The 23,796-nt window shown below is 33.5% G+C and overlaps 1 protein-coding gene across 1 annotated transcript in view; it reads left to right on the top strand.

Annotated features, from left to right (window-relative positions):
- Positions 1-201: 201 nt before the first annotated feature.
- The window catches only part of Pum3 (pumilio RNA binding family member 3), a 36,526-nt gene continuing 12,931 nt past the window's right edge, over positions 202-23,796 (top strand). The window contains exons 1-13 of the mRNA XM_027954777.2: positions 202-270; positions 5,440-5,531; positions 6,553-6,768; positions 9,664-9,799; positions 10,396-10,471; positions 12,457-12,550; positions 12,794-12,860; positions 13,872-14,046; positions 15,425-15,528; positions 16,652-16,730; positions 18,645-18,743; positions 19,480-19,533; positions 22,765-22,845. Coding sequence (XP_027810578.2) covers positions 5,447-5,531; positions 6,553-6,768; positions 9,664-9,799; positions 10,396-10,471; positions 12,457-12,550; positions 12,794-12,860; positions 13,872-14,046; positions 15,425-15,528; positions 16,652-16,730; positions 18,645-18,743; positions 19,480-19,533; positions 22,765-22,845 — 1,266 coding nt within the window. The 5' untranslated portion in view covers positions 202-270; positions 5,440-5,446. The remainder of the gene's footprint in view (positions 271-5,439; positions 5,532-6,552; positions 6,769-9,663; positions 9,800-10,395; positions 10,472-12,456; positions 12,551-12,793; positions 12,861-13,871; positions 14,047-15,424; positions 15,529-16,651; positions 16,731-18,644; positions 18,744-19,479; positions 19,534-22,764; positions 22,846-23,796) is intronic.

Here is a 23,796-nt window from a genome sequence, read left to right as displayed (position 1 = left end):
GCTCCACTGACGCGCCCTCCGCCCGACGGATCCTTTCAAGGGCCAAAATCCGTGTGTGTGTGGCGCAGCCCTAGCTCCCGGAGATGAGCTGTAACGAAGATGGACCAATAAAGAGTCGGAATTTTCGTGTTTCTCGCTAAGCTCCACCCCTTAACCCCAGCGCCCAAAGCGGAAGAATACAAAAAGCGGGCCAGGGGGTGGGGCAAGCCGAGGAACCGGAAACGACGGTCGGGAATTGACTAGGAGAGCTGCTTCAGCTCCACGTGCACGGTGAGTGTTGCCGACTCCCGAGTTCTTTTTAGGGGTAGGGGTTCACTTGCTCCGCGCTGGAGTCGGGAGGGTGTCCCTGGACACCTAGCGAGGGCACAGGTTGGTGACCTCTTGCCCGCTGAGCAGTTTTCTGTGACCCTTTTGTAGGCTGGGAGTTTGGGCATTGAAGAACTTGGAGAGGAGGGCAGGTCTACGAGCTGTCTTCCCACCACGTTACCCTGAGTGCTGATTTAGACTGAAGTAGTTTTAATTTAAAGTCATGGCCTGTGATATTTCCCGTCAGCCTTCTGTACCATGTTTGACAGACATCCATTCTGCATTCGATTAGTGCTGGGTGTGCTGAGGTTACAACCTGAATGTACCGTGGCCGGTTGTAGGCGCTGAGGGATAAGGGAATCTCAAGAAGTTATCCTTAATCCGAGAACTAAAGCAGGACGGGAGACAGCCCTTAGATCTTAGAGTACTTTAAAGTTAGAGGAAGGGTGCATGAGTTTTTGCAAAGCTTTTGTTTCTATACTGTTTGTATCCTTGTGTGAATAAAACATTGAAAGCTTTAAAAAAGCGGGGGAAACATGACAAGCCTTGGTTTTCGTTAGAATATGTATTTAATTTGGAAGTTCGTTAAGGACATTTTTGATGTTCTGCATTTAAGAGTCGTGGTAGCAGAGAGAAATCAGGAGTTAAAGGTATTTTAACGGGGGAATTTAAGAGAACTTACTAATGGATTGTGAGTCCTCAGCATTGAAATCAAGGAGGTTGGATGAAATCATCTGGGGTCAAGTGTGAAGATAGTGGGGTTCATGAGGACAAAAGACTTGAGGAATGCCAGTATGTAGAGTTTGGATATTAGATGTTTACCACTTTCAAAATACATTGCTGGGCCTGCTGAGGGCAGTGAAGAAAAGTAGGTCAGATATCCCTCTACCTCCTGGAAATCTCTGATACTTGGCTAAGGCAGAGGGCTCTCAGCCACTGGCTCCCTTAACACTTTGTATGTAATTATATTGCAGCACTTTTAAATACATTGTGTGTTAGTTTTTTGCTTTTTGTCCATTAGATCACACTGTGGTCCCCCTGTCCCAGTATTTTTTTCAGCCCAACAGCTTTTTAGCAGTGGTTTGTAGGTATTCAGTAAGTTTCTGTAGAGGAAAAGTAGACCATCCATGAATAAATTTAAAGTGTTAAATTTTGAAAAGACCATAAAATGTATATCCATAGAATAAAAAGGAAAATGATAAAGGAAAGAGGGGAAACCATATGAAGAATGTATAAGTAAATGTCATTTAAGCTGGATTTGTAGGATAGGTAGGGGATTCTGTTCATAGAAAAAATTCCATTTAAGTTCAGATCCTGAAAAAGAATTGGGTATAAGTTTGGTTCTTGTGTAGTATTTGGGGTGAATTAGAACCAAATTTTGAGTAGTTATGAATGCCAGTTTGAGACTTTTTTTCCTTGTAAGCAGTGGGAAATTTTCAAGCTATGCAAGTATTGAAATGTTATGAAATCAGTGTATTAGTGGAAGATTAATCAAGAAGCAGAGAGTGAATGCGGCAGATTGGATATAAGGGCAAAACAATATAAGCAAGAGAGAACAAAAGTCTAAATGGGATAATAGAGGGAAAGAGGAAAAGGCGCAATTATGAGAGACACTGGAATGTGATTGGTTATAAAGTACAACACTCTCAAATGTATTTTGCTAAATGAAAAAAGCAAGACCCAAAAGGTTACATATTATTTGATTTCATTTGTATGACATTTTAGAAGAGACAAAACAGATGAAGGACCAATTAGTAGCAGCCAAGGAAGGGGGCAGGTGTTGATTACAGAGTGGCTGTACAGGGCACTTTCATAGAGTGATGAAACTGTTCTGTATGGTACTGTGATGCATGGCTCTATCCATTTGTTAAAACCCCCAGAAATGTACACTAAAAAAGTGAACTTGAGGGCTGGTGTTGTAGCTCAGTGGTAGGGCGCTTACCTTCCATGCTTGAGGCCCTGGGTTTAGTTCCCAGCACCACATAAAAATAAACAAATAAAAATAAAGATATTGTGTCAATCTACAACTAAAAAAAAAAAAAAAGTGAACTTGACTATCTGGAGGGTTAACAAATCAACTGGTATTTCTTGGGTGGAATGCAGATAATGAGAAATGAATTTTATTATAAACCTATAATGTCACTGAAGACGGAGGGTGATTTAAAGACTTTAGAAAACAGTATTTATGAGGAAAAGACAAGAACTATACATCAACAGTGCAATAATTAGTATATTACTTTTTTTAATTCATGGGATACAATTTAGCAATATTAAACCTACTTTACATTTATATTAGGGTTGAACAAATTTATAAATAAATTATAGATCCCGGGAAGCTGACTTCTTAGAGGAAGAAGTTAAAATTTAACAAAGGGGTGTACCAGAATAAAACTTCTGGTATTTGACCAGAGTTGGAAACATTAGTATGAACTTTACATTATTTTAACAAATATAGGAATATAGGTATATATGAATACATGAGTTAATAAATGCATATCTATTATCCAGCTTTGTATGCTGAGCTGAAAAGACCTAGAAGAAATGACCCCAGCAACGGCAAACACTTGGCAGTTAGTTCTTGGTTTTTAAATACCATTCATAATAAAAGGAACCAGAATTCAATGGAGAAATGGCTACTTTCAAGAAGGACAAAGAAAATATGAGTCTATAGCAAGTGCCAGGAAATAAAGACAGGCTTAAAAAGAAAAGGAAAGACAGACCGTATTAGAAGGATAGAAGCAACCTGTAATACTTCCCATTGGCCAAAGCTGCAGCTATTTTTGAGCAATAAAATAATGTTGATATTGGGTTATACCTAAGGAATAGAATAAATATCTGAGACCATATTGATACGAATAAATAAGTAGCCAGGCGTGGTGGTACATGCATGTATAATCCCAGCAGCTTGGGAGGCTGAGACAGGAGGATGGCAAATTCAGTCAGCCTCAGCAAGGTGAGTTGCTAAGCAACTCAGTGAGACTCTGTCTCTAAATAAAATACAAAATAGGGCTGGGGATGTGGTTCAGTGGTCAAGTGCCCCAGCGTACCAATAAATAAATAGATGAAAAAGATAGGACAGATCTTCTCTTTAGGAGAATTTGAATTAATGAGGAAAACTAAAATTAGTGGACAAAATTTTAAGAAGACACAGACATTTGTATAGTGTCAAATATCTTGCCCAAAATATTAATTGCTGTAGTAGTTTAACATATGTCTATAAATTCTTTGCTATTCCTCTCTCGGAACTGGAGCTTAATTTCCTTCTCTTTAATTTCCTAGATGTAATGGCTTATAATAGAGTAAAGAAAGTGAAAGATAGTAACTTAACCTTAAAGAAACTTGGCAAACACTACTTGACAAAGTGGTCAAGGTTAACATGATCACTAATAAGTCATATTGATGTCTTGTATCTCTTGTTATGGTACTATGAAGAGAGTCCTTCTTTGTGAGGCTGAGGAAGGAGGACCACTAGGTTTAAGTCCAGGTTTAGACTGTTTCAAAAAAAGGGTTGAGGAAGAATCTTAGTGGTAGAACATTTATTTGCTTTGGTTCAATCCCCAATACTGGAGGTTGAGAGGGGATCAGTAAACTCGGCCTAATCATTAGAAAGCATCAGTCAAACCCAAATGAGGCATATTTTACAAAATACTAAAGGAGACATTATGGCTAAATTTAGTGTATCCTGGAACAGGATATTACAGAAAAATGGTGGAATACATAATTAGTACTGTTTAGCTTAATTAGTAGTGTTAATGTTAATTTCTTAGTTTTGATAAATCATCACAGTAAAAAAATGTTAATTTAAGGTAAGCTGGACAAATGATAAGTGGGAACTCTTTTCAACTCTGTAAAACTAAAATTATTTAAAAATACAAATTAAAACAATACACAGGGAAAATGTGTAATGAATTTTTGGAAAACCACATGCACTTAAGAGCTAAGAAATGCTGGTATGGGTATGATGGTGATAGCCAAGTGATAGTGACCCTGCTGTCCTACATGCCCTGAGGAAGCTCTATAAGTCAGGAGCCATCCGTGTTTTTAGAATCTTATTTGTAAAATTTAGATTAGAACAGCATCTTCTACTCTTCTCTCGGAACTAGAGCATTCCCTGGAAACTTACTGTTCTCTTAAGATGGCTCCAAGAAAAAGTGGTTCAACTAGGTTTGGAAAATGCTACATACTTTAGCTTTTACATGAACATGGATAGTATGTTACCAAATTAAAGAATCTGAAAAGCCTTTTCTTACAGACTTAATGTTTCTCAAATATATTTCAATCCAGAATGGGTTTTTCTTACACTATCAGTATCTTGAGAAATTAGTTCTTGATATTTGCAGGAACCTTGTCCTGTGCACTGTGAGATTTCCTTCACATGTTATCTGTTGGACATATTTTTTTAAATGAAACATTAATAAATATTTTAACATAATCTTATTTTGGAGTTCACTGTAAGTTACTTAGGTGCCTCTAAAACAATCTCAAACATTGGTCAGTAACCTTTATTTTAACTACATTAGGAACATAGAGATCTTTCAGAGAATCATTTATTTTCTTTAATTATATTTGGATATGTGAAAAATACAGCCTGTTGTTTTTTCCTAAAGGGTAGAGACTAAGAAATCAAATGGTAATATTGCCAATAATTCATCACAAGTCTTCTCAGGTTATAAAATGCAGGTTATATTTAATGTTCTGTTTTTAACCAGTGCTGTTGCTAACTGTTGCTTGCAGATACATAAACAATAGCTAGGGTGTGTATTTTTAGTCTTTATGTTGGTATCTTGTTGGTTGGTTGGTTAGTTGGTTGGTTTTGGTACTGGATACAGGGTCTTAAGTTGCTCGGGGTCTTGTTAAATTGCACAGGCTGACCTTAAACTTGTAATTATCTTGCTTCAGCTTCCAGAGTCATTGGGATTATAGGCATGCACCACTACTCCTGGCCTTTTGGTTATTTTTAAAGTCTTGGAAACAGTGATGGGTAATTGCTAGACTTGTGTGGGTACCTGTGTTTTATCTGGGTGATATTTATACTACATCTGAACTCAAGGACTAAATATGGCTATTACTACTTAAATGACTTTTATTTGATTATAAGCAATTCAGTGATTCATTCTGGTTTTTGTCTTCCAGAGTCGCTATGATGGAAGTCAAAAGGGAAAAAAAATTCACAGGAAAGGGTACAAAGGCATTGCAAGGAAAAAACAGATTTCATAAAACCAGAGGTAAGATAGCTGTACCAAAACATCCTTCTCATGTGGTTGTTTTGACCATTATAATTGAGGGGATGGAAGGATATGTAGCAGATTCCAATCTGCATTCATATACTAGAATTAGGATTGAAATAGGAAGAAATGGGTGTTATTGTTTATGAGTTAGAATGTTTCTCATGAAATTTAGAAATTATAAAATTGCAAGAATAATTGAGGAGTGCTTTACTCTTGAAAGACCCCTTCTCTCAGCTATTGTTGCTGTTGCTTCATTTTATGCACACTCGTTCACTATATATTTTATTTTAATGTTTGGTAAATTGAGGTTGGTTAATATGTACTGTTGACTAACCAAATACTTGAAGCTTCAGAATTGTGAATTGTGATGTCTTTCTTATTCCATCAGGTGTCAGTATTGGGAAATAGAAAAGTTAAGGGCTGTGAACTTAATGTTTGCTGAGAAGTCTTTTATTTCCTTGTAATAGTCTTAAGGCGTAGCTGTTGCTATTTGCATTTCACTTGATTGGTACTTAATTTGCAGGCTTTGTTGATTCCATGTTTGTATCGAATGATTTTATTATAGGTTTTAAGATTATTTTCCTCAGTGGAAACGAGAAATTGACATTTTAAATTTTTTATTTATATGCTCTCTAAATTTCAAGCATGTTAATTTTATTCTTAGACACCTGTTATGTTATTGTACTATTGAAAATTATCTATAAAGATGAACACTAAGAAATATAACAAACCAACAGCAGTGGTTACCTCTCGGTAGTAGAAGTATAGATGGTTCTGATTGTACATTTCTCTACTTCCTAGGTTTTTATAATCAGAGAATGAAGTTTTCACATTTTGGTTTGATTATTTAAATCCTACTCTATTCAGAAGAGTAAATTTATATAAATGTATACTTGTGAGTAGGACAATTATGTTCCATTAGAGAGCATATAATTCTTTGTAGCAGATATAATACAGTAGATAAAAGAAATCTTGTCCCAGAATAATTAAGGTAATAATTATTTGTTGTCACCACTAGATTCTAGTTCTTCAAAGGCATTCCCCCAAAAAGGTAAGGATAGTGGACCTAAAATCACATCTAAGAACTTTGAGAAAAGTGCTACAAAACCTGGGAAAAAGGGTGTGAAACAATTCAAGAATAAACAACAAGGGGACAAAGGACCGAAGAACAAATTTCAGCAGGCAAATAAATTCAACAAAAAGAGAAAATTCCAGCCAGACAATAAAAGTGATGGTAAGCACCATTTCTTCTAGCAGTCCTTTTTATTTATTTTTATTTTATTTTATTTTTTGGTGCTGGGCATTTAACCCAGGGATGCTTTACCACTGAGCTGCATCCTAGCCCTTTGAGTTTTATTTTGAGACAGGTTCTCACTAAGTTGCTGAGGGCCCTCTAGGTTATTGAGACTTGCTCAAACTTGTGATCCTCCAGTCTCTTCCTCCCAAGTCGCTGGGATTGTAGGCATGCATCACCACACCCAGCATCTAGCACAATCTTTGCAGAGCCTTTCCTTGCCAGAGGTAGCATCTGGACCATTGTGCACAGGGACTCTGGACAAGTTCTAGAGACCTTACTTCTTGCTCCTTAAGTGGAACCTTAAATAAAACATTCCTTTCTGTAGGCCAAAATTATTTTTTAAATTCATTTATTCATTCAACAAATATTTGAGTTTTCGATCTTTGTGCTAGGAGGTGGGGCAGAATGATCACCATCATCAGTAAAGATTCCCAACTAATCAAAAAAATTAGTCTTTAAGAACCAGTTGTGTCCTAGCTACGTGTCATCCTTGGCAAAAAGGCCTTGGTGAACAAGGGATTTATAGACTGCCCTTACAGAGCTTAGCCCAGTCTAATACAGTCAACCCATTAGATGGCCCAAGTCTAGTCGCAACTTCAGAGAGGGTGTAGTGCACACATGACATGATTTTAATTGGTTTAGGACGAGATGTTCATTGTAGAAGTGTTGACAGGGCTTCTGTTTGTCATTAAAACAGACTACTAGTTTTTTTCCTCACTATTTTCAAGGGATCATTTCTGACCCAGGGCTTTGCTCTTTGTTGTACAACATGCCCATATTGTGCATTGTCCTGTGCTGGTTACATGTACAGACACATGTATACCTTCTTTGCACCTTTATGAGAATTTCTCTGGTGCATTTGAGTCTTTTTTCTCTAACACAAAATATATTCTAATATTGCTTATTTTCTGTGAGCTGAGATTACTGCCTTTTCAGGTCAGTTCTCTATCTTTGGACTTTGCTATTTATTCCCAAGGGCTGCTCATTAGAGAGACAGTTGTCTTAAGATAGGAAGGTGAGAAAGAAGAAGTGGAAGGAAATTTCATTGTTTCTCATCAGGCCTGCAGGTTCCTTTCCCACTCCAGCCTCTTTCTTTTCTATTTACCTTTCTTTGCATCTCCTCTACTCCCCGTAGTTCCTGTTCCATCTTCTTTTTCCTTTTTCCTTCTCTCTCCTAGCCTGGGTAGTAAGTCTGAAATCTTCCTCTCCTTAATAAAGTTCTTGATACCTTCATTTGAAATATATATACATTCATTTTTATGATTAAGATCTTGCTGTGCTATGGCCCTGTTTGAGAGACATATTCTTAATGTCTTAAAATGAAGTTCTTGATTTTATTTTCTCATATTTTTATATGAATAATAGAGATATGGGGTACTAGACATTTTCAGAATTTGTATATCTGTTGAAAACCCAGCATGGCATGTCAAGAGTACCCAAATGTTTGTGAAATTAAATTAGTAATTATCAGTAATTATCCTACTGTGTAGTACATGATGCCTTACTGTTAATTGTAAATATGCTTTCCATTGCCACTGATCTTCCATTACCAGACAGGGAATAAACAAATAGTAAAGGAAGTAATTAAATACATTTAATTTATGTATTTAATTATGTAATTATGTAATTATGTAAATTGTATATAGTCATTAAAAGTTAGGTTTTTGATGAATATTTAGTTTCATTGAAAAATGCTGAGAGTATAATGTTAAAACAGAAAGATTCTGAATTTTTAAAGATTTATTTAAATCATACATGGGAAAGGGGCAAGAAAGAATAAGCTGTTGTTTTACCTAGATTTTTAGCATTGCTGGGGATTTTTTTTTTTATTTCCCAGATTTTTGTAATGAGTATATCAGAGAAAGGTATTTATAATAACTAATTTCCAAAGTCTTACCTGTAGGATTTTCATGTAAATGATACCCATTTTGTTAAGATTTTTTTTGTTTAGCCTTATTGAATTTTTGGTTCAATTGATAAGATACTCAAATTTTGAAGACCAAAGAAAAATCATCATAGAAAGAAAATTAAATTCGACATTTATAGCATCATTCTGTGTGTAGAAAAAGAAATTTTGATTATGCATTGTAATAAGTAAAAGGCAGTGAAGAGTTGTCTCTGGATTTGAATACTGTCTCTACCACTATGGTTGAATGGCCTTGGACACATAACATAATTAACTTTCTAAACCCTTTGTTTCCCCAACACAGAAGAGTGGGTATGGGGATAATAATTGTACCCATCTGGCAGTAGTGTTTTAAGAATTATGTTGACTTAATAAGCATTTGTACTCAGAAGAGAGGTTGTTTGTTTGTATCGCTGGGGATTGAACACATAGCCTCACATACAGTAGGCAAGCACTCTACCACTAATCTACATCCCCAGCCCTTGAACAGTGAATTTTTTAGGTTTTTTCCTGTTTTATTTTGGACTAATTGTTTTTATTGAACTAATTTTGTTTCATGGAAACAATGTGTTCTCATTATAAAGTCCAATGAGATTAATGTTTTAAAGTAGAATTTTATTTTACAGTCAAAAAGATGTTAAAATTTACCAATTGTTTTTATAATCTTTTTAATATCCTTTTTTTTCTCTCACCAGGTACCCTATTAAGAATCAATAAAAAGCTATTAAATGATTGGTTTTAAAACATTTAAAATATACAAACTGCTCAAAAAATGCAGCAATAAATAAAAAAATAAATATTTCCCCCCTTCTAGCTTCCATAATGAGTATCATCCTGATTAGTGATTGTCCTTTGTATCTAATTTGTATTTGTTTATGGTACTCAGAATGTTAAATGTAATTGGAAATAATTTCTATAACATCTAGAATCAGCAACTAAGAAACCTAAATGGGATGACTTCAAAAAGAAGAAGAAAGAACTGAAGCAGAGCAGGCAGCTCAGTGACAAAACCAACTATGATATTGTTGTTCGAGCAAAGCAGATTTGGGAGATCTTAAGAAGGTAATGTACCTAATAGCATCCTCATTAGTCCCTTTGAGACTATATGGAGAAGTAACAGCATGCCTTATAATTATAAATGTCCTAAAATAAATGATGTAACACTTATGTTATTTGGGAGTACTAGTAACATTCCAGTAGGAGGCATCAGTGTTTGGGTGTCTGCTTATGCAGAAGTGTGTGGAGTCATTAGGACAGTGTCAGATACGTTTATGGGAATATATGAGAGTCAAAATGGATTTGACATCTTTCCTTGGTTTTCTGAGAAATGAAGGATACTTTCTTATTGGCTAGGTTTTGAGATACTTAAGTATTTGGTATCATAGACTTATTTTATTATTTTCTTCCCTTCTAAAAGTTCTGGTTGTTAAGATTTAGATTGATCCATAAAATTATACCTTGTGAGATGAGTTTCTGCCTCTGAGAAAATTACTTTTGTCTGACTGCTCTGGAATGGTAATTTTAATGTCAGAGGTTTGCTGCCTTCAAATAGAAAATTATGTTAAACCTGATGAATGTATATTCGTATGGTGTTTAATTCTATATGTTTAAAATAAGTTCTTCATTTAACTGTGTGTTCTCCCTCTTCTCATTTATAGAAAAGATTGTGACAAAGAAAAAAGAGTAAAGTTGATGAGTGACTTGCAGAAGTTGATCCAAGGGAAAATTAAAACTGTAAGTAGTACGTACTCATGCATGCAATTTTAAGCCATCAGAGTTGTCTCACTCTTAGGGAAGGGCAGTTAACCATTCATTACAGGGGAACTTTTCATTGTTTCCAGTTTATTTGGCTAAAAATTTCAACTGTCTTTCATAACACTGGCTAAATAAGAATTAATACAGGTTGCATAGCTCTTATCTGAAATGCTTAGAACCAGAATAATTTTGGATTAATTTTTTTCATATTTTGGAATTTGCATATACATAAGAAGATATCTTGGTGATGGAATCCAAGTCTGAATACAGAATTCATTTATGTTTCATTAGACACTTTATATATACATAGCCCAAAGGTAATTTTATGTAATATTTTTAGTGAGGCTGAGTTAATTGCAACCCATTGTCACTTGGGGTCTAAGTAGTATTATATTGTTGCTCTTCAGTCCTGTTTTGTAATAAAGTTCCATTGATTCTTAGATTATAAGGCAATATATTTCAATAATTTGAGGGGAGACTGAAGGGATAGTCTTTGCCAACCCATATGCATAGGTCTAACATGCTATATTACAGCTTGAGGAAATGTTTTAAAATGTCTAGTCTTCAGCTGTTTCTTTCTTATTAATTCTGTAAGATCCATAGGATGGAATAGCCAGCCCCTCAGCTTTGTCTGTAGTCTTCTATCCTTAGTTTATAAATATTTTATACTCAGAATTCTTTGTCAAATACCCTTAAGTCATTGTAGCATGGTAATGTACTTGGGAGTTAGTCTGGTGCTCAAATTCCACCTCTGTTCATTGAACTATTTGTACCTTTGGACAGTAATAATAACCTATTTATCTATTATTTACTATGAGGAATTGTGCTAACGCATGCACACATTGTTTCATTTAACTTAGTCATTATTCCTTTTGTACATTTGATACATGTGGGTCTCAAAGTAGTTAGTTTTTTCCCCAAGGTCACAGGGGTGGGTAGCAAGTTCCTTAACTTCTTGTAACCTTACCTTTCTCATCTATAAAGTAGGAACAGCAGCTCATTCTTTAATTGCTTTGAGATCTAAATAAGAAAATATTATTAAAGCAATTGTATAGGTCAGATAGTAGATACTCAGTATATATAGTAAGGTAAACAACTTTATTTTTAAAAACAAGGTTTATTGTAAACAACTTTATTTTTAAAAACAAGGTTTATTAGAGATGTCTAAAATCTACCTTAAAGAAATTTTAAAATCTCTTGTCTATGTTGGAGATGTATCTCCATTGTTTAATTTTTTGACATTAAAAATTTTGATAGACAAAGTAAACAACACTTTGAAAATAGATTGCTAATGTAGCATATTCAAAACAGTCTTGCGTGACTGGTGTTTTGTGGATGTTATTGTGGAAAATTGATCAATGAATTCTTTAATGGCAATCTAATGTAGCCAATACCTGTAAGAAGGAATGGTTTGGAGAATGTGAAAATAGGATTAATTTTATAATGTGATTGCCTATATGTAGCAATGTTTTTACATCTTTTTATTTAGCAACACTTTTATATTGATCTTATATATCTACTTTTGGTTCCCAAAGCCAAACATTCTTAGATCACTTATGTAAAAATCATAAAATAGTAGAGTTTTTATACCGGAATATCCCTCTTTTAGGGAAGGTAACTGTCAGAAAAACAAAAACTATAATCTATATAATCCTTAGATGATTTTTATTTGGTGTAGATTTAATTATAATGCTAGGCATATTGCAAAATGGGTTAATTTATCATTGCCTCAGTTTCATTATTAATTATACTTATCAAGTACAATAGGCAACAAAACCTCAAATGATGTTTTGCATAATTAAAATAAGTATTTTTACGCCCAAATAGTCAAAAATTTGATTTAATCTGTGAATATGCTACTTTTTTCTAACAAGGAATTTTGGTAGCAACAAAACAAATAATAAGAAAGAAATACAACTCTTCAGAGAGAATTAGTCTAAAGACTCCAACTGTTTTTCCTGCAGATTGCTTTTGCACATGATTCAACTCGTGTGATCCAGTGTTACATTCAGCATGGTAATGAAGAACAGAGAAAACAGGCCTTTGAAGAATTACGAGGTATTGGCTGTATATTGAAGTTATTTTTGTAAATAACTCACTTATTTTCTCTTGGAATATCTAAGACTCCTAGAAAATAATTCTGTGGAGGTACCCTCTATAGGATCATTGTTGTTTTTATTTGTTCTTTGCCTGAGACAAACAGTTGTAGTCATAGAATTGTGCATTTATTTAGCTTTTCCCCTTGTTTTTGGAAAACTGAAATGAGGATATCAAATCATTATAGGGTATTTTGTTTTTCAGGTGACTTGGTTGAATTAAGTAAAGCCAAATATTCCAGAAATATTGTTAAGAAATTTCTCATGTATGGGTAAGTTGTGTTATTTATAAAATACATTTTTTCTTATTTTTTACTGTGCTCAAGTGTTACTTATGAAGTCTGTGGTCATATTAATATCCCTCCACAAATGCCTTTGAAGTTTTACAGGTATACCACCTTAGAAACAGTTATTGAAATTAATGTGAGATTTTGGTATTGCTGTTCCTATTCTTAAGAGACTATTTTTGTGTCTTGAAGCTCCATTAGAAATGGAATAATTAACATGTAATTAATCAGCAGTATTTAAAGGGTAGAGAGTTGGAGCAGCAAATGAGTAAACTCTTGAAATATGATAAGTGGGTTAGAAAATGTCAAGATAGGATTTCCTAAATTTAGGTGGAATTAGTGTTTGTCTTGGCCAATCATTTTGGGTGTAATAATGTCCCAGAATGTGGTAACCAATAAGAAAAAAGGTGTAACATGACAAATGTATTCCTGACTGATTCAAATGTATTCCTGACTGATTATCAGCAGCTTAATTGTATTAGGATAAGTCCTGTTTTAAAAGAGAATCCTAGAATATGTTTTATTCCTATCTTTCTGCATCTTTGACTTACTGTTTCTTTTTTCCCCTTACCCTACTTTTTTTCAAGTTCAACAATTTAATAGGAACTGACATTTATTGGGCACTTACAATGTGGTGCACACAGGGCTTGATGCTTCTTAGTTCATTTAATCCTTACAGCAGCATCATTTCACCTATATGAATGGAAAGGCTGAGGTTAAAGAATTTGTTCAGGGTCTTTTGAGCCAGGTGTCAGTCCTAGAAAGTCTGGTTACTCAATCACTTAAAAGCCTGAAGTTGAAATACAAGGCAATTAGATTTTCCTGTCATAAGCTTTTTATTTATTTTTAATGAGATCCCTCCCCCCCCCACACACACATACATAGAGTGATTAGTCAGCCTCAGGAGAAGTAAATTATATTTTATTGTCATCTAGCTTTTTCCTTTTATCTCATATACACACACACACATATTATTTTTTCCCCCATGATTTTTAGGAGTAAACCGCAGATTGCTGAGATAATCAGAAGTTTTAAAGGCCATGTGAGAAAGATGCTGCGTCACGCAGAAGCATCTGCCATTGTGGAGTATGCATACAATGACAAAGCCATTTTGGAGCAGCGGAACATGCTGACCGAGGAACTCTATGGAAATACATTTCAGCTTTATAAGGTGATGTTTCCATAAGGCTTTTTCTTGTGTGTTTATTTGTTCTGTGTGTTGTCCTTAACTTCTAGTGCCTTGTTTTCAGAAGGCATTTTTACTTTGGATGCTCCTTTAATATACTGTCTCTTTTCTTGTAGATGATTTTGTCTCTAATATAGTGGACAAGTGATCACACTTAAATTTTTTTCTTCCAGATGTTATCTTTAAATCTCCTTCAAATGAAACTACTTTTGTTGCTCTATTCCTAATGCTCTGTGTGTAATGCTTAATTAAGTACTTTCATTTCTGAATCAGACTGAGGTCAAAGATTCTTAATAGTTAGCAAAGCTTTAGAACCACTCTCTATCCAGCTCTGGCTGAAGGGCATTGGACTCCCTGTTATTGCCTTCTCCCACCTTTCTTCATGATGTTGCATTACCCTTCTCCAGATGGTCTAGAGAAGGAGGGGAGTAGAGATAGTCCACTTTGGATAGAGTGCGGGGACTGAATCTAAGACTAGGACAGCTAGAAGGTCTGTTGTAAACCATGGGACATTAATGTATGTTTATCTGAGGGATATGGATTGATTACTGGTTTCCCTGCATTAGGCAATTATGTTCCTGAGTTGAACTTATTGTTGTTTTACTTTCGTAATACCTCACTTTAGGACTATGCAGCTGCTAAAAAACACAGGACAGCAAGATTTGTGATCTACTTGATCTTGTGATTAGACACGTTAGGTCTTAGCAAGTGTCTGTTGGCTGGTTGGCATGATTGATGGTTTAACGTGGCTCTTTGTATCTGTGGGTTCTGCATCCGAGTAATGAACCAGTCACAGAATGAAAATATTTTTTAAACGATGAATCTATACTAGATATACATAGATATTTTCCTTGTCATTATTCCCTAAACAGTTGTAACAACCATTCATACAGCATTTACATTTTACATTGTGTTAGGAATTATAAATAATCTGAAGATGATTTAAAGTATATAGGGATCCTCAAGGGTATTTATGTATTTTTATTTATATATATATATATATATATATATATATATATATTTGTATATAAAATGTTACTACATATACATACGTGTGGGAGGGTTATAAACAAATACTATGCCATTTCATGAGATTTGAGCATCCTCAGTGTTTTGTGTCCACAGGGGTTTCTGGACCAATTCCTTATGGATACCAAAGATGACTAGACATTGGTAGTTGTACAGTCTCTGAATCAGATCAAGAATTATTCCATGAGTGTGTATACAGGAAAGCTTGAGTTATGCACATATGGAACACCTTACATTTACTTTAAATTTATTGAAAATAGCTATAATTGTTTTTTTTGTTTGAAATGAAGAAACTTATTAATTTCAGAGGGGTTTGACTTTTCTTTTGTTACAGTCAGCAGATCACCCAACTCTGGACAAAGTATTGGAGGTACAGCCAGAAAAATTAGAGCTTATTATGGATGAAATGAAACAGATTCTAACTCCAATGGCCCAAAAGTAAGAAAGATGTCTTGTATTTTCTTAATACATTTGAAAAAGATATTTGAAGGAGGAAAGTTTTATATAACCCTTGCCCCAAAAAAGGTGGGTATTTCCCCTTTACTGTTATTAATCTGTCCTAAATTCAAGTTTAAAACTTTTGTTTGGAGCCTGTCTTAGTATGAAAGGGCATCATTTTTTCGGATATTACATCCTGTAAAAGGATAACATAATAATGGTTTATAAATTTTGTTTAAGCAACAAAACATTTATTCTCAAAAAACTGTTTTATGGAATATTATATGTTATATTGAATAGTTTCACAAACGTAATGTTATTTAAATTGGATTTTAAGACTTAGAAGCCTACGACATGACCTTCTTAGAATTGGTAACATAGCACAATGGTTGGGAGTGTAACTTGACTGCATGAGTGACTCCTGCTGTCCCCTCCCCCACAAATACTAACTGTAACCTTAGACAGTTTAACCTCTCTGTGCGTATCCATATGGTCAAATTGGGATACTAATAGTATATATGTCATAAAATTTTATGAAGATTAAATGGGATAATATTTCCAAAGAACTCAAAACAGTTCTTTGCCCATAAAAGCAGACTAGTTTGTTATCTGTTTGGGTAAAGTATGTGAACTTACGTTTTTGGTGCCTGAACATCAACCTCCACTTTTACCTGAGTTCACCAAATGTCACACTATGGGGCATTGATAAAATATGGTTGTTGCTATTTCTCTCACTATTTGGTTCATTCAGGTTTCAGTTCTGCTAATATTTTGTGAAACTAATTTATTTTGAAGAGTGCTTTCAGAAAGAAAACAGCTTTAAAAAAAAAAAAAAAGGTCTAAATGTGGATTTCCAATCATGTTTCCAGAACTGAGGGAAATAGAGTTGTTATTTACAAAGGTAGAACAAATTTTGAACGATGATATAATCTTTGTTGATAAAACACTAGAAATTTGTACTTAGGTCAATATTATAATTTTTTTTTTTTTAAATCTTAAACATACAATCAATTTCATATTTAGTAAAACCATCTTATTTAGATTATTTTAGTTTCAAGATTGCCTGTCTCTATTTGGCTTTTTGCCAGATCTGATGGTTTTTGTTTTTGTTTTCTGTTTTCAGAGAAGCTGTGATTAAGCACTCATTGGTTCATAAAGTATTCTTGGATTTTTTTACCTACGCACCCCCAAAACTCAGATCAGTAAGTTCTTGGGTTTTGTTTTTAAACCAAAGTGTAGAAAAAAAGTCATGTAGATAGTTTAACACATTGCTTTGATATACACACTCCTTTGGAAATTTTAGAGTTGCTTTCTTATTTAGAATAGATGATTCACTAAACTTCCCTTGAATAAGCCTGCTAATTTGTTTTACTTTTTGTCTAGAAAAATGATAGAACTGACCCTAGTTTTATTAATACGATTGAATTTTTATATTTTAATTATGAACCAGAGGATATCCTCCAATAAAGTAACTTGGGAGGAATATTTTGCATTTAGGTAGTTTTTAAACTCAACTGTGCCGGTACCAAAAAAAAAAAAAAAAAACCTGCTGACATTAAAAGGTTAGTTTTAATGTAAAACTAAATGGCCCATGAAAACCTGGACCTTAAATGATAGAAGGAGAAAGAACAGAGAGTGAAGGTAAATTGCACTGCCCTTCAAGTTAGTGAAGGGAATACAAATGAGAGTTCATTTAGTTTCCTGAATTTTGCTTGCCTCATCATTCAGTGAGCTCATTGTCCATTTTGTCCTCATTTTCAGTCACACGGGATAACTAAAATAATGAATCTGGCTTCTTTTAACAAATATGCCAGATTACATATTCATAGGAATTTTGACCCTGTCAATTAGCACGCAAAATAATTTCTCAACAGTAGGTACTCTCCTAAGCTCATTGTGAAGTGACCATAGCAGCATCTTCTCTTTGGGGGATTTCTGTTTCCCACAGAACACAGTATCTCACACTTGTGTGTTTTCTGAGATAGGACTGAATGTTCTGTCTGGCAAAATGATCATTTGAATATATTCAGTGCTGGAAAGCATTTATCTTTTTAGTGTTGAGTGTGTTTTAGGAACAAAAAAAATTGGAACGGGATATAAAGAAATGAATAAAGGATCTTTTCTGGCACCGGGGGCAGTTTTCAAATGAGAGACTTAAAAATATATCATTGGGGATATTGGAAGCATAACTGGAATATATATATGACTTTCCAACTGGATAGGTATGATGGATGAAATCTGTGTTCTAGAGGTTTATCCCGGGAAAGGATTGTAAGATAGTACAGAGTGAAATTGCTTGTTCCTTATTGATGAAATTAGGCAACTACCTTTCCATTTCCTGGCTCGAGGCTTTGTATTTTGTTTAAAGTTGGAATAGGCTAAAATGAGGCCCTGCAGCTGTTAGCTGCCAGATCTCATTTACAACTTGTGCATAGACTTTGAAGATATGAATAAGAAGCTGTATACATTGAAAATGAATGCTAAAGATTAAATTAAGCTAAGCTACCTCATAAAAAAACTAAATGATTTTTCTACAAAAGTGTCGTTTATAGGTGAAGACCTAGCCTAAATTTTTATAATATAGAGATTAATTTTTCTTTGGGAAATGCTATTTGTTTATGATAAAGAATCAATATGATTTCTGGAGATAATCTAGTGATAAACTAAAAAAAAGGAAATGTCTTTGTTAGAATGAGTTTCGATTCTATTTATTACATACATGTCTCTTAGGGAAGAGCATTTTATTTATTTTCATTGTTCTGTTTGAAACTCCCTTATCGCTGCCACCTTCTAGACATTTTTTTCTTGGAAAATCATTTACAATATATTATGTTACCCATATTACCTGTAACATTTTTTTTTAAATAGACATTGGTAAAAGTCAGATATGTTGTTTAATAAAAATTGCTTGCCAGCAGTATTTGCTGCTTTGATAGAAAAGGATGTTTCTAGAATGAGGTTGTATTTTTGTCCGATTGTCTACAGAATTAAAAATTAAATTGTTTGCTACCTGTGCTCTCTTCCTTTTATTTTCTGTGCCTGACTGTTCTGTAGACAGATAAAACAGCAAAAAGAAGGAAAAATAAACCAATGCCCTGACAGCATTTGTTCCCTAGGAACTGATTGAAGCCATCCGCGAAGCAGTGGTATACTTGGCACACACACATGATGGTGCCCGAGTCGCCATGCACTGTCTGTGGCACGGCACACCCAAGGTAAGTGTTGTCAGTCAGGGCCATGTCTTACCTGCAGGCTGGACTTGCTTATTCATTGATTGTCAATCCCCTCTAGTCTTTCCCCAGTTATGCATAAGCATTTTATTATCAAGTTGTGTCTCAAGGCTTCACAGGTATTTATCATCTTTAGGCCTAGTATTTCTTCTCTGCTTTAGTAGAAACCTTGAGCTTTGTTGAAGATAAGAAAGAGTCTGTCAAGCAAGTAAACACAAGAAGTTTTGGTATCTGTTAGACTCTATTTCTCATTTAATGATCATATGTGATGGAGATAAGATAGTGAACAGTCACACTTGTGAGTGTTAAAACACTTTTACTGTGAGTGTTAAGTACTTTGAGAAAAAAGATAAAGATCCATATTACAGAATTTTAATGGAAATGACTTATTTATGCCTTCAAAAGAAATTGTATTATTCTATCTTTTCATTGAGATCTCTCAGGTCTTACTGTAAAAACTGGTTCATTAGGGTTGTGTTGCTTGCAGCTTACATGTTTTGGGTTCCCTCTTTATGTCTAAATGGACTGTCAACTATAAGTCTAAGATTTACTCTGAAAGGAATTATGTATGTTGCAATTTTTCATTCTGTTTGCATAATTATTATTTTCACTAAAGAAAAGTATTCCACTCAAATGAAATCTTAATATATAAAAAATTTTAACTATGAAATAGGTTTAATCTATTACTAAAGGTTCATTGAGGCAATGTTTCCTTTTTAAGGACAGGAAAGTGATTGTGAAAACAATGAAGACTTATGTTGAAAAGGTGGCTAATGTAAGTACAATAAAAGTACATGTTTCTTTTAATTATTTTTAGTAGTAAAATGAATTTATGTCTTAAAGAAAAATTGAAAAATTAAAAAAATTTATCAAGAAAATTATTTTATTATAGTCTTTTTGTATGCATATTTTCAAATGATTATTTGTAAAAATTAGAATTCGAACCACATGTCTCTTTTCTCTCTCTCCTCTTTTTTTGTTTGTTTTGTTGTTGAAGTACAGGAGATTGAATAGAACCTTGAACATGCTTAGGCAGGGGCTCTTCACTGAACTGCATTCCCAGGTCCCTAAACCCCCAGCCCTCTTTTAAATTTAACATTGTATTGTGTCACTTCCCCATTTTTACTAGATATTTTTTTAAGACTTGATGTTTACTAGGTCTCATTAATGAATTTGTTGAATCATGTTAATAAAATGTGAAAATGATTGCCTTGATTAAGGTATCTATGTTTATATCTATCTCAAAGTAAATAATGTCAGTTGCCATTCAGAAACTTAGTATCAGTGTTTGTTACCACCCCCAAAATTAAAATCATCTCCTTTTTTTCTTAGAATAAATTTGCAGTGTAGCCATGGTGGTTTTGCTCCTTAGAATCCCCTGGAGATGTAGTGACAACCTTCTAATGAAATTAGTGGACACAAAATAATTGCCTCAAAACTAGTGTTTGCATATATTTAGATATTTTCTGCATTGTTATTATAGAATGACACTATAACTGGAATTATGTGATAGTAAATATAATTTTAATTTTTGAGTTATATATTTAATGACTTAATTCATCAGTAAAATTCTAATTAAGTGGTGAATCAAAAATATTTCATGACCAACTACTTTTTTCAATGAAAAATCCAGTGGGAACTATAATGTGTGCTGACTTCATAATATAGCAAATCCTAATTCAAACATAAAGGTAATGCTTGGTGATTGTGTACTTACCTATTGTCTTCTATAGGGTTGGAGATTAGAAAAGTTAAGTTTGAAACCATTCAGAAGGCATTCTATATGGTATTCGCTCTCTTGAGCTATTTCTGCAATATGAGAGTATTTTCTGATTCCTCAGTCATTATTAAGTAATTTAATCTTCACATATGACATTTTAATTTGCATACTTAAATTAGAATTGAGTAAAAATAGAATGAATAGAAAGTTCTAAACTGTATTAGTAGTAGTAAGAGATTTTTAAGTAATCAAGTTAATTAGAATGTTTTAATTTTATAGTTTGGTTATTTTAGGTAATGCAACAATTAAGGTTTTTGAGAACCTAATCCTACTATGACATTGGGATATAATAGAAATTAATAATCCAATGTCTTTTAATCTCTTAGAATAACCTCTGAAATGATGATATGAGCTAATAATATAACTCATGGATTTGAACCATCCATTATTTATAAATGTAATTTAATTTCTAAATATTGAGGATTTCTTGGTATTCTTTATTATTTTAATCCTTTAAATACATTGAGACTTGTTTAATTGTGTCTTAAAAAGAATTTATTTTGAAGTTGTTTGTGGTATTCTATAACTGTTAGATCAAGGTGGGTGATAGTGTTGTTCAGAATAATCAGTGTTTTTACTGGTTGCTATTTTGTTTTTTAGTTTTCTTAGCTACTGAGCAAAACATGTTAAAACCTCCAAATATGATTATGGAATTGCTTATTGCTCACTTATACTGTTAACATCTATGCATATTAATCATATAATTTGAACAGAAATCATCATTGATCAATGTAATTCTGCCTTCAAAAGATAGTATGTCTGCCTTTTAAATTCAATGCTCTACAGACTTCTTCTCCAGAAATATTGGACTCTTGGTCAAGCTTATGGGTGTATGACTTCAGAAAGCTGAAACTAATGATTTTGTACCATGTCTTGTTGTCTCCTTCACTTAATTTGTCTTAGGGACCATCTTATTTCAGTATATGTGTATCTGTAGTTGTTACCTTTGTTTTCCAAAGTTGAGCCACTTTGCATTCTCACCAACATAAAAGTGTGCCTGCTTTACCTCAACTTGTCTGTTATCAGAGGTTTTCAACATTGTCTATAGGATAAGTGGACAATGGTGTTTCCTTGTTTTAATTATTGACCTTAATTATTCCATTAAGGCATTATATTTTTTAAGCCATTCTGTGAAAGGACTTTCATTTTTTGCTGTTTTAGTTGATTGTTGATCATTAGATCGTAAATATGTTAGATCTTTGGTGTTTTTCTCCAGTTTGTTTTTACATCTGTGTATTTAGCAAATTCCTCATTGTTTCTAATTAAAACAATGTCATGTTCCTCAGATCTTGCTATGAATCTGTGCTGGCTATTATAAAAAATTGATTCTCCCTAATTAAAACAGACACATACAACATTGATATCATCATCCGTGATACTAACAAGAATATGCAACAAGCTTTTAAAACTGTTTTGTTTTGGTTTTATACATAAAGTAGGAGTTCTTTAAATGTTTCGAGGGCTATCAACATTGCAGAAATAATTGTATTATTTCAAGAGGAGATTGTTGTGAAAGCCACAATTGTGAATTTACATGGGTCTTGCTTCCATACTTCTTTTAAAGCAAAAAGTTTTGTCTTATTCTCATATCATTAAGTAAGTGTACCTTTATAGTTTGTTTTGTAGTTTACTTATATTCTAATTGTTGAGGATTATTTTAAGAAAATTCGTGATCTAAATACAATTGGAGAATACATGATTAAAAAGATTATAATCCTTTATCCCAGAGATGATTATTAGAGTATTTTGCCTTCTAGAATTTTCTGTCATGTATTATGAATTGTGTGTGTGTGTGCAATTACATGTAAGCTTATGTATTTTTGTGTGTGGTTTTAATATTCTCTGTGTGATAACTCCCCCACCCCCCAACACACACATAGTGTTAATCTTATCACTTGGACTTTCTTTTAAGTTTGATATTCAGATAGCTATTCATTAACAGGATACCTATTTAGACAGGTATTATATCCTGGTTAGTCTGGAGCTCTTTGGCAATGAAGGATATGGTTTTCCGTTTCTTTTTTCTTTTTCTTTTTAATCAATCATTTCTTAAGAATGTAATTAACTAGGTCCTGATAAGAAAGAAAGTGCATTTGAATGGCTTTTATTCATGTTGTGTTAGGTAAATTGTCCCTGTTGGTAGCCTTTATATAATGACTCCATAGATGGAGTAAGAGGAAAAATCTTTGCATTTTTTTAAGTTTTACTACCTTTCAATTTTTACAGGGACAATACTCTCATTTGGTTTTACTGGCTGCATTTGATTGTATTGATGATACTAAGCTTGTGAAGCAGATAATCATCTCGGTAAGTAATTCTGATGGTCTTAGATTTAAGTTGCATTGATATACCAGTTGTGGGTATATAACTTTGATTTCACACGTGTAGTGTTAAACAGAGTTTTCACCTGTACTTCTGCCGGTATTTTTTTAGTTGTCTCAACTAAGTCTTATTTTGGAAATTTGCTCTTTTCCTATATGAATCATAATCTTGTAACTTGATATTAATACTGTTTAAAATATTTAAAAGACTGTGGTTAAGACTTGACTTTTGTTTTGGATTAGGGTAACAGGTTTTTTTTGTTGTTGTTGTATTTTAAGACTATATTAGAGATTAAAAAATGAAAAATCAACAAAGCAGTGCTTAGATTTGATCAGAAATTAGTTTTGGAGGTAATTTGTCAATTTAACACTCTCTTCCTATGGACGGACTGTCTCTACAATTATCCAGTTTACTAATACATCTGTTCTGGATTGATAGAGAAGAAAAATTCATAAAGCTCACTTAGTCTTGGTGCTTGTTAAAACTTTCATGGAAGCTTTTGTATAATCAGATTAAAAGTTAGGACTAAAATTAAAATATTAACTTCATTTTTACATTTCAGCAATTCCTCTAATCTGGCTTAATGACCATAAAGTGATTATGCTCAAGTACAGTTTATTAGCTCTAAACTTTAACATGCACATAAGAAAAACCAAACTGTTCTTTTCCAAAAGTAAAAGTTGAATTCTAAACTATTTTTATTCCTCTATTCTTTTTCTGACTTCTGCTTCTATGATCCTCTTGTATCTTCTTTTCCTTTATTTTTGGAATGCAGTTGATATTGAGTATATGGTATGATTGAGATGGGGATAAGAAATTACAACATTGGTAGCACTGACCAGACTTGGAAATGTTTTAAAAATAAAATAGTCTGTATAGACACAGGTTATTCATCTGAAAATTATACATACTTTTGTGTTTGGTACACATAAATGG

The sequence above is a fragment of the Marmota flaviventris genome, chromosome 13, assembly GCF_047511675.1.
Source record: "Marmota flaviventris isolate mMarFla1 chromosome 13, mMarFla1.hap1, whole genome shotgun sequence".
NCBI lineage: Eukaryota > Metazoa > Chordata > Mammalia > Rodentia > Sciuridae > Marmota > Marmota flaviventris.
Note: the sequence above shows the minus strand (reverse complement) of the source record. Positions and strands in the feature narration are given on the sequence as shown.